At 40.1% G+C, this 12,275-nt stretch overlaps 1 protein-coding gene across 1 annotated transcript in view; it reads left to right on the top strand.

Annotated features, from left to right (window-relative positions):
• The window catches only part of CNTNAP2 (contactin associated protein-like 2), a 1,235,176-nt gene that overhangs the window by 655,185 nt on the left and 567,716 nt on the right, over nt 1–12,275 (top strand). The window contains exon 12 of the mRNA XM_015572712.1: nt 7,559–7,759. Coding sequence (XP_015428198.1) covers nt 7,559–7,759 — 201 coding nt within the window. The remainder of the gene's footprint in view (nt 1–7,558; nt 7,760–12,275) is intronic.

Raw genomic sequence — 12,275 nt, 5'->3', positions numbered from 1 at the left:
GAGGAGGCCAGGACCCTGAGCTCTAAGCACAACGACTTGTCCCCGCCTTGGCAGGTTGCCCACTCCACACTTTCAGCTCCCTCTGCCTCTGCTTCTCACACTTCTATTGCTGCCGGCCACCTCTCACTTTTTCCCTCTACCTCATGGCTTCCCCTCTCTCCAAGCTTCTGCTTATCAAGAATTCTGGGCCTTGCCCATTTGGCATGGCTGAGTTGGTTGAGCATCGTCCCATGCACCAAGAGGTCATTGGTTCGGGCACATGTCCAGGTTGTGGGTTTGGTTCCTGGTAGGGGGCATGCAGGAGGCAGCCAGTCAATGGTGTTTCTCTCATCAATATTTCTAGCTCTCTCTCACCCTTTCTCTCTCCCTTTTCCTCTCTCTCTCAAATCAATAAAAACATATCCTTGGGTGGGGATTGAAATAATAAAAATAAAAGTTTTTTAAACAATTTTGTGGAAATTAATACTTTAAATAACTAGGAGTGGTAACTGCTTAAGAAACCGCTTTGACTTATTCAGTAAAACATGCATAATTTGTGTAATAGTTCCTAGATTATTATGTTTGTAAATCAAAATCATCACATAAGATTGATCTGAATTAAGGTACCTCTTATTTTTTTCAATATGAAATACTTCTAGTTGATATACAACATCCAGATTAAGAAATATTACATCAGCCCTGACTGGTTTTGTTCAATGGATAGAGCGTCCACCTGCAGACTGAAGGGTCCCAAGTTTGATTCCAGTCAAGGGCATGTACCTTGGTTAAGGGCACATCTCCAGTAGGGAGTGTGCATGAGGCAGATGATTGATGTTTCTCTCTCATTGATGTTTCTAACTCTCTATCCCTCTCCCTTCCTCTCTGTAAAAAAACAATAAAATATATTTTTAAAATAAAAAAAGAAATATAACATCAAATATATCATTAAAGCCTATCCTCCTCAAACTATTCCAAAAATTCCAAGAGGAAAGAACACTTCCAACCTCTTTTTATGAGAACAGTATTATCCTAATTCCAAAATCAGATAAAAACACTACAAAGAAAGAGAATTACAGGCCAATATCCCTGATGAACATTGACGCTAAAATCCTCAAAAAATATTATCACATTGGATCCAGCAATATATTTAAAAGATGATACACTTGACCAAGGGGGATTTATTCCAGGGATGCAAGGCTGATATAGTATTCCCAAATGAAAAACTGTGATACACCACATAAATAAATTGAAAGACAAAAATCACATAATTATATCAATAGAGGCAGAAAAAGCATCAGACAAATCCAACACCCATTTTTGATAAAAACTCTCAGCAAAGTGGGAGTAGGGAGATTATAATAAAGACCATATAGGAAAAACCTACAGCCAACATCATACACACAAAAAATAAAACCATTTCCCCTAAGAACAGGAACAAGACAGGGATGTCTCTGCTTTCACCACTCTTATTCAACACAGCACTGGAAGTCCTAGCCACAATGATCAGACAAGAAGGAAATATACGAGGCATCCAAATTGGGAAGGAGGAAGTAAAACTGTCATTATTCACAGATGACATGATATTATACATAGAAAATCCTACATACTCCACTAAAGCACTCTAGATTTAATAAAGTCTGTGTAAATCACTAATTCTATTCCCCTTGTCTCATTCCTGATCTTAGAGGGGAAATTTTCAGTATCTCACTATTATGATGTTAGCTATGGGCTTGTCATATACAGTCGTACATAAATAGTTTTAAAACTATGAATTAAACTTTTTTTCTCCAACGATTTCAACACCCACACATAGGACCATAGTGCTACACCTTTCAACCATGGACTATTATTATGGCTCTGCAATCATAGACTTCATTATTGCAGACCCTTTAGTTTCTAGTCCATCCAGGTCCCATCTGCTAAATCCTTTATATCTCCAACATATTTAGTTTAAGCTCTAAGAAGAATGAAATTGCTCTTATCTCCTTCTTCTTAGGACTCATCCCTTTTTAACCTTTGCATTGAAACTAGCATATTTAGTTGGTCACTTCACAATTTCTAAAGCTGCGTTATATGGACCTTCGCTCTATGAGCTCATGGTACCCTGTGTATATAGCACTTGTTTGTGCTTTCTGATTTCAAGCTTATAATTTCTAATTTCTCATCTCAATGGTCTCCAAGCTTGCTGAGGACAAAAACATAAGTTGTTTTTTTCATCTATATGTCCCGAGAAGCTAACACAGAGCTGAAACAGATCAGGAACTCAAGCATGGCTTCCTCTAAATGATGGGCTTCTTCCCTTGGATATGTGCTCCCATAAGGCTGCAAATTTTTAAAATTTGAAAAAGCCATTTTTATTATGCTATAATATTTAATTCGAGATCCTTGCTCATATCTTCCTCACACCTGATGTTTATTTGTTGGTTGATTAAATCAGGATAACAGCAATTAAGACTTCTGCCCTAGCCGACTTGGCTCAGTGGATAGAGTGTCAGCCTGCAGACTGAGGGGTCCCAGGTTCGATTCCCGCCAAGGGCACATGCGTGGGTTGCGGGCTCGATCCCCAGTAGGGGGCATGCAGGAGGCAGCCAATCAATGATTCTCTCTCATCATTGATGTTTCCATCTCTCTCTCCTTCTCCCTTCCTCTCTGAAAACAATAAAGAAATATATTTTTTAAAAAAAGACTTCTATGTCCAAAGAAAGCCACAGGCAGAGTTATTGAAATACAGAGGAGAAATGTAAGGGTATACAAAACTGAAGTCACTAGTTTTTCCAGCAGGCCAAGGCATATGTGCAATATGGAAAATCTTAGGTGAAGCATATGTTATAGTTCAGCTCCTGTTGTGTTGTTCTAAGAGTGAGAGACCCACAATCATTCTTGAAGAGTAGCTAGAATCGGTAACAAGGCTGCTAAGGAATTTGTATGTTGGCCATTTTCATCAAACAAGTTTTATATACCATTTCAATTTAGGTAGTTTATAATATAATATTCTCTTGTTAAAGATTATTTCATACTTATATGACTGAAGGTGAACAAAAGCTCTCAGATTAACAAATTGGTTGTTAACACTACAGCAATATAGTTTGAAAATCAAAAACATGTAAATACATATGTAGATGTATAGGACACAAACCATTTTCCCACTGAAGTCAGCTCAGATTGGCTTTATATTAAAACTAGAGGCCTGATGCATGAAATTCATGCAAGAGTCCCTTCCTTCCCCCATGATACTAGAAAATGGCACTCATATATGGAATTTAATGAACAAACAGAATTACCAAGCAAAGTAGAGGCAAACTCATAGATAGAGAGCAGGCAGACAGCTCTGGTCAAGGGTCTTGGAGGGGAGTGATTAAAAGAGAGAGAGAAAGAAAGAGAGAGAGAGAGAGAGAGAGAGAGAGAGAACTAATAGACATGGAAAATAGTGTGGTGATTGTGGAGGTGGGCGTGCAGGTGGGAGAGGGCATAGAAGGGGTAAATGGTGATGGAAAACATAAAATACTACCAAAATAAAGAAAATCTATACTCCATAACCGCCTTCTTTCTTCTAGATATGAGATACTTGGAAAATGCTTAACATACATTTATGACTTAAGCTTTAATGGCTCCAAAGGAATCATTTCAATGTGTAATATGCAAGCATTAAAAAATAATTTGCAAGATGCATCAAAAGTAATTGCTTTATGCCATCAATTGGAGCTTATGTATTACTTTTTATAATGCCACGACATTAAAAGTTTTAAATGTTTATAAAGATATATGTATATTTTTCAAAACTTTTCTAAGGTAGAATGTTATTGATGCAAAGAATAGTGTCAGATAATAAGGTAAGGCATGTTACTTTAACTGGCTCCAGATTTCCAACACCAATAGCTTTCCATCTTACTTGAGGTCACACCCAACCCATCTTTATTACATCTCTGACCTCCTCACCTGCTATCCTTCCCTTCTTCCTCACTCATGGACCTCCTCCTACACCTGAACAATACCAACAATACTCCAGAGTTAGAATATTTGTATTTGCATCCCTCTGTTTGGAATCCTTTCCCCAGTCACATGACTTGCTTAATAATGACCTTATTTATCTAAATGAGACATTTCCTCTGTGTTTAAAAATGCAATCCCCATACACATAGTCTATTCTTCCCTTCCCTGATTTAGTTTAGTCCTCACCATGCTCACTTGCAAACTAACTAACTAACTAACTAACTACACACACACACACACACACACACACACACACACACACACACATATATACATATAAAACTGTAATTTTTGGCTTATTATGTTTTGCCCCCCTAAAACATAAGAATGTAAGCTACAAAAAATTTATGAATGCTTTTCACTCTGTGGTTTCCCCAGTGCCTACATCCATATCTGTCATAAAGTAGGGACTCAATAATAAATGAACAAGTGGGCTTTAAAACAAACATAGATAACCCTTGAACACAAAGGGTTTGAAGTGGGAGGTTTTTCAACAAATAGTGAAACAGTATTTTCTCTTATATATGATCTTCTTAATAACATTTTCTTTTCTATAGCTTACTTTATTGTAAGCATCCTATATAATAAAAGGCTAATATGCAAATCAACTAAATGGCAGAACGACCAGTTGCTATGATGCGCACTGACCATCAGGGGGCAGATGTTCAATGCAGGAGCTTCCCCCTAGTGGTCAGTGTGCTCCCACAGGGGTAGTGCTACTCAGCCAGAAACTGGGTTCATGGCCAGCAGGCACAGCGGTGGTGGCAGGAGCCTCTCTCGCCTCTGCGGCAGTGCTAAGGATCCCTTGGGGATGTCCGCCTGCCGGCTTAGGCCCACTCCCTGCTGCAAGAGGGTGCAGGCCCCCTGAGGGACGCCCCCCCCCAAGTACACAAATTTCATGCACTGGGCCTCTAGTACAGCATAAAATCCATATAACATATAGCATATGTGTTAATCAATTGTCTATATTATCAGTAAGGCTTTTGGTCCATAGTAGGCTATTAATAGTTAAGTTTGGGGAGTGTCAAAAGTTATACACAGATTTTTGACTGCACAGGGGTCAACAACCTTCACCCCCATTCTGTTCAAGGGTCAGCTGTGTAAAGAAGATGGTGCACAGTGGGTAGATACTGAAATGTGTGCAGGGAGGGGAAGTTTAGGGTCAAAAAGACCAAAATATTAGAAACTCATCAATATTAACAAATGGAATAATGTCATTACAATTATTGACAGAGAACATAAGTGAATGACCATTTTTTTACTTGCTTAATGTTTCCTTTTATGAACTTTATTTTGTGTATATCAAAAAAGGCATCATTATACTTTGGAAAAGGGTACGATTAGAATGCTATTCCATCACGAGTTAAAGAAAGAGAGTTCTGAAGTATTGCTACAGGGCAAGGTTACTGGTAAGGATTTAAAAAAGTGGGGGGTAGAATTTAAGATTCAGGGATTCTATGTCAAAGTCTGATTGTAACCTAATTTAATTAATGGATCTTTAATTAGGTGAAGGTAAATCTGCAGGCCTGGATATAAATGACAATCAGTTTGGTGTCAGAATCATGTCAAAAATGACAGAATTGCCCTAACCGGTTTGGCTCAGTGGATAGAGCGTCGGCCTGCGGACTCAAGGGTCCCAAGTTCGATTCTGGTCAAGGGCATGTACCTTGGTTGCGAGCACATCCCCAGTGGGGAGTGTGCAGGAGGCAGCTGATTGAGGTTTCTCTCTCATCGATGTTTCTAGCTCTCTGTCCCTCTTCCTCTCTGTAGAAAATCAATAAAATATATTTAAACAAAAAAAAGAAATGACAGAATTACTCAAATATATTATAGCTGCTTTGCTGTATCAGAGGAGCTAAAGGAAGGCAGATCTGATCAGGCCAAAGGTAAAACTGGAAATATCATTATCCTATAGAGAATAAATTAATGTAGGAGTCACCGTAACAGGATTTGTTTCCATTGATTTAAGAGCAGCTGGAAAGTGTTCAATGCAGAGGCCTGTTGTTACAGATAAAGGGAAATTATTGCTTGGTGGAGTTTAAGAGGTGGCCTCCTATGCCAAAACTTGTCTGGCTCAGTGGATAGAGCGTTGGCCTGTGGACTGAAAGGTCCCAGGTTCGATTCTGGTCAAGGGCATGTACTTTGGTTGCGGGCACATCCCCGGTGGGAGATGTGCAGGAGGCAGATGATCGATGTTTCTCTCATTGATGTTTCTAACTGTCTATCTCTCTCCCTTCCTCTCTGTAAGAAATCAATAAAATATATCTTTTAAAAAAAGAGGTGGCCTCCTAGAATCTGCTCAGATCATCATAACAGAGCAGAACTGGAGTCAAAGTGATTTTAAAAAGTTTCTACATCAAGTATTTGTATCCTATTTATTTTTTGAAACTCGTTTTTCTATGCAACTAATATTTTTGAAGGCCCCATATATGCCTATCGCCATCCTAAGCACCTTGCACACAGCATTGAGAACAATCCCTGCTTTCTTTCCATCTCATGTGAGGAGACAGACAAAAAAATAATTAAAATGTGCACTAAGTCAGATGAGATCAATGCTATGGAGAAAAACAAAGCGCATGGGGAGATGGAAGGCAGCTGTGAGTGGGGCGTGGGGTGGGGGTGGGCGGGACTCAGCAAAGGAAAGGTTCGCCTTGGAGCAAAGACAGGGGAGAAGACAGAAAGGCTCCAGGAGGGACCTGCCTGGCGTGTTGGAGGCGTGCACGGAGGTCAGTGTGGCAGGAACCCAATGAGCCAGGGGGAGAGTAGCAGGGCCAGAGGGAGAAGCGACAAGGGGGGCTGGGATGATCGAGGACCTTCAGCTATTTGAAGACCTAGACTTTTACTCCGAACAAAACCAGGTGCCAGGTGAGGGCTTTGAGCAGAGTATCAGAATCATGGCCACATAGCGATGCTTCCAATTCAGACATACACTGGTTTTAATTTAGCCACATCATCCTTACATCTGCTTCTCCGCTTCACACACTGAAATGCCCAAGATAGTTTCTCATGCGCATTTTCTCACCTGTAGGGCATTTCAATACCCGAGAATGCAGTGTCTAATTTCACCCAAAAGGTCAGGTTGGGGAGAACATTCGTTGACAAGATGAGGAGGAAGATTCTGCGCGCACGGGATCCAGAGATGTAAGAGAGTGGAGGTAGTTTAGGAAGGAGCAGAATGCTGTTCTGCTGGAGGAGTGATGGGCCCGCGTCAGGAGGAGTGGGAACACAGTGGGCCTCCCTTTCCACGCTGGTGGCATCAGAGCAGCCACCAGGTACCCAGGCTATTTGTTTCACCTGCAGGATATAGTTTGTGTTTGTTTTTCTTTTTTAAAAAAAATTCATTTTCTACTTTGTTCATGTAAACAGAACTTAGGTATGAGAAAAGGGTAGTGGTCACTTTAAGAATTCTACTTTGTTCATGTAAACAGAACTTAGGTATGTAGTGGTCACTTTAAGAAATACTCTACTTAACTCTGTCTACATCAGCTCCTGGAAAATACCAGTGAAAGTGTACCTCAATTATTTTCTGGCATTGGAGGGAGCATTTGCATACTAATGACCCATTGCTGTGGCATTTTTCTCCCCACAGAGGACAAAGTGTGGACCATCGTGTCTCACGATCTACAGATGCAGACCACGGTGGTGGGCTACACCCCGGAGAAGTACTCGGTGACCCAGCTCGTGTACAGCGCCTCCATGGACCAGATCAGCGCCATCACCAGCAGCGCCGAGCACTGCGAGCAGTACGTCTCCTACTTCTGCAAGATGTCCAGGTTGTTGAACACCCCAGGTAGGCTGCCAGTGGAATGTTACTTTTAATTACGGTCTCAGCTGGTGCTTAGAATTGCCCAAACAATCCAACAGGTGTGACTTGCTAGCATATAGCCCAGAGTGGAGAATGCTGGCAGCTGTGAGAAAGTAAAATAGAATGATGATCTGTGTTTCCAAAGGATATACTGGAAATGCCTTCACCCCAAAAGCCATCTGTTCTGGGGTTCTTGGCAGACAATTGAACATGTTGATAGGAAAGTCAGTGCCCCTAACTATAGTGTAAGCGTGGGAATAAAGGATGCTGGGATTCAGAGAAACAGTGGCTGGCTCCGCCTTGCTCTCCCCAGGTGTGTGACTTTAGGGGAGTTCATTGAATTCATTCCTTAGTGTCCAACATCTTTTCAGTCAAATAGGGATCATGATGCTTATTTCAGGGTAATTGTGAGGATCTAATGAGGTTATATATTATTTATTATAGGGTTTGATGCACTCAATGACTTAATAAATAGCAAATAGTATGTTGATTATTTTTTTTACTATTAAGCAATTTTGCAAGTGGCATTATGTCAGAGACCAATGGACTGGTCAATGGCTAAAATCATGTTGTATCAGAGCTGGTGTTGTAAGGAGTAACTTACAGAGAAGAATGACAAGCAAAACAGTACACAATATTATGAAGACTTGAGTGTTCTTTATGCCCAAAGCCTAGTGCTAAAATTACAGACGAGTGTAACCTATGAACTCCAGAAAAGTAAAATAGGAAGACAATTGGTTTAGGCAGTTAGAGCATCCACTGTTGGGAGAAAGAGAGGATTGTGGCAGAAAGGCTCGAGGCTGGTGAAATAGCATAAGCAAAGTCTGGAAGGGAGAACATGAATGACCTTAGGCCATTCTGGGAGCAAAGCAGAGCTGGTGTTGAAGAGCAGTAGGAAACTGGTTGGAGAGAAGAGCTGGAGGACACAGATGCCATGCCCTGGAGTTGGGATTTCTCCTGAAGGCCAGGGCTTCTCAGAATGTCATGTGCCTTAGCGTAACCTCCAGAGGCGAATAAAACGGACTGCAGGGCCCCCTTCCTGAGTCTCTGATTCGGCAGGTCTGAGGAGTGACTGGTGAATTTGCATAGGTAATGCATCCTATGGACTGGATTGTGCCCTGTCCCAATTCACAGGTTGAGGTCCTAACGCCCAACCTGTATTAGAGGTAGGGCTTTTTGGAGAAAATTAGACATGAGGTCTTAAGTCTGGTTTCCTGATCTGATTGGATCGGTGGCCTTTTAAAGAGGGGAACAGTGAGCTCTTTCTCTCTTCATCATGTGAGAACATATGAGAAGGCCGGGAAGAGAGCTGTCATTAGAAATCAAACTGGACAGCCCCTTGGTCTTAGACTTCCAGCCCCCAGACCTGTGAGAAAATAAATATCTTGTTTAAGCCAGAGCCTGTGAGGTTCTGTTATGGCAGCCCAAGCGGGCTGAGAGCAGTGAGTTCCCGAGCGATGCTGACATTGCTGGGTGAGAGACTGCTTTTTGATCCTGTTTCCAGCGCTAAGTCAACCAAGGACTGTAAAAATCGAGGGTGCTAGGCACAATGAATGAGTCTCATCAGCTTGTCTGCGCTCAGCTTTATGAGTGAGGGCTCCTTATTGAAGTTTATTCCAAGATTTCCATCAGTTGGTCTCCAGTTCTGGGGTGAGGATGAGGATAACGGGAAATTGCTGACCAGAAAAATAACTTGGTACTATCTGCTTTATTTTCTCCTTCTATTAAACTCCAAAGTGAACTTTGACTTTTTCAATTTTGTTTTGGTGGATAAAAAAAAACAACAACACACACAATGCAACTTCCAAATGAGTTTAACTTACAGTTCAGACACCAGGGGAATGAGGTTGGAGGTAAGAAAAGCAATTTGCCTTTAGTGCTTTGGTCTTGCAGTTCATTCCTCTCTTCCCTCGTTGAGACCCTCTGTCCTTGCCCCCAGCCACCAAGCAGCCTCACTCACTATCACCCTCCTTTTAAAACAGAGCATCCCGAACATCAGAAGAATAGGATAAATTTGATTTTAAACAACGCTTTACTTACATTTCTAATAATAAGCTAAATACAACTTCAGCTTCAAGACACCTGTTCTGAGGAAGAACTACTAAACTGAAATTAAGAGTGAGTTGTTAACAATAAAGATTTTTTAAAAAGAGTGAATTGTTCATCTGAACAGTAAACACACTATTTTCTTTGTGTTTTCAGATATGTCTAGGTTATTACTCTACTTAATGAATTGACCTTGACAATCAATTTATCATATGCTTCTTGCCTTTTGGATACCCTCTAAGTATTTTCACTCACATTGGTTCTTAATATTTACTGATTGGAACAAAATGAAAAATATATAGTTTTAAATGTTGCTTCATCCAAACTTCAGGCAGTTGATTTTATTATTACTATTTCTTAAATCCTCACTGGAGGATATGATTATTGATTTGAGAGAGAAAAGAGAGAAACATCATTGTGAGAGAGAACATTGATCAGTTGTCTCCCTGAGGTGCCTCGATCTGGATCGAACCTGAAACCTTTTAGTGTGTGGGATGATGCTCCAACCAACTGAGCCACCTGGCCTGGGCCAGGCAGGTGTTTTTAAACGAGTAGTACATCAGAATTTTTAGGTAGCTTTTCAAGAGTGCTGATAGCCCAAACTGATTTGATAGTACTTGGTTGGGCCCATGAATGTTTGCTTTCAACAAACATCCCTGGGTAATTCTCTGCAGGACATTAACAAACCATCTTTCATTTCTGCCCTGAAGGCTTCTCAGGTAAGATTTTAAGGTGTCAGTCCTCCATGTGGGAGAAGATTAAAGGGAATATTAGGACATGTCTTACCCATTGGAATAAAATGTCATACATAATTATCTGCTCCTTCAGCTAAAATAAATTGGCATAGTAGTACTTTTTAAATCTTTTTCATAGACCAGTCTCTAAATATTATAAAGTGGATTTCAGCCTGTCCTTCTGAGTCATTTTTTCACATTTTCAATTTTTGTGTTCCAGGCTCACTAATATGTAGAATAGCTGAGGCAAGGAAAAGGGTTGGTTGATATAGCAGGCTTTCTTGTGTTGTTGTGTTCTGTATATCCTATAAAATAAAAGCCTAATATGCTAAGCATCTTGTCGTTCAACCAATCAAAGTGTAATGTGCTAATTTTATGCTAAGGCTGCTCAACTGCTCGCTATGGCTATGACTTTCACTGATGACCAGGGGCAGATGCTCCGACCAATAGGTTAGCTTGGTGCTGGGGTCTGGCTGATCAGGACTGAGTGAAACGGGCTGGACGTGCTCTGGAGCCCTCCTGCAGTCCCTCCCTGGCTGGCCAACCTCCTGCATCCCTCCCCGGCCCAGATTGTGCACCAGTGGGGTCCCTCGGCCTGGCCTGCGACCTCTCACAATCTGGGCTTAGAGTCCTCCCCTCTAAGGGCACGAATTTCATGCACTGGGCCTCTAGTGTCCAAATAAGAAAGAACACAACTTAATAAAAATCTTTAATTTGCTCTTTTAGGGAGCTGATGTTGTTATAATTGTTTTTCCCCTATTCCTGGTAACATTCAATTTTAAATATCCATTTACTCATTCTTAACTAAGACTGAATTATATTGCAACTTCTGTAGTAGTACTTGTGTCATCTGTTGGAATACAAAGCACATTCATTATAGTCATGGCAATTAAAATGAATATCAAATGAGTTTATAATAGCTATGCATTTAAAATGTTATTTTTTTTTCTAAAAGTCTTACTCAAAGACTGCAGTTGGGACTCTATAGTTTCTAATGATATTTATGATAGAGTTGATTTTGTATGCATATGGACTCTTTTATTTTGATAGATGTTTGGTTGTGCCATACCATTAGCTAACAAATGTAGAATTACTCATATTGATTTCTCACAACTTTTAAAAGGATAGTAATATATGACTTGCAATGTTATATCTTCTTTTTATCACCACAAAATTTAAAAATGGAATCAATTTTAAGGTAATTCTTGGTCATATCTGTTTCTGCAATGTAGCTATTAGTTCAGTTGTCCTTAACCAACATTATAGAAACAATACAAAACTGTTTTCTTTCACAGAAGAGTCTATTTGGAATGAGAAATACTAATTTGAGAATGGAGAAATTAATTCTACCCACATTAATGCTATCTAAAACCCACAAAAAAGTTAGCATATCATATTTATATTCCAGGAATTATAAATGTAATAATATCTGAAGTGATGAAAGGTAAGAATCATTAAATGATGAAATCTACTTCTGAAACAAAAACCCAAGAATTTGAATTTGATAAATTAGACACCAAGAGAAAGTTTCATTAGATCCCATTTGAGTGAAGTCTTAGTCAATAATCCTAATGCTTTTAGATGGCCAACATATTTCTCTGTATCTCAACAAGTCCCACACCTGCTTTTAAAATGCTATGTGTGTACCTTAAATGCACTGAGTCATGTATTCATTTTACAAATCATTACTACTTAAGAATTTCCTACTGAGACTTTTTCCC

Source organism: Myotis davidii, unplaced genomic scaffold (genome assembly GCF_000327345.1).
Source record: "Myotis davidii unplaced genomic scaffold, ASM32734v1 scaffold49, whole genome shotgun sequence".
Classification (NCBI taxonomy): Eukaryota; Metazoa; Chordata; class Mammalia; order Chiroptera; family Vespertilionidae; genus Myotis; species Myotis davidii.
Note: the sequence above shows the minus strand (reverse complement) of the source record. Positions and strands in the feature narration are given on the sequence as shown.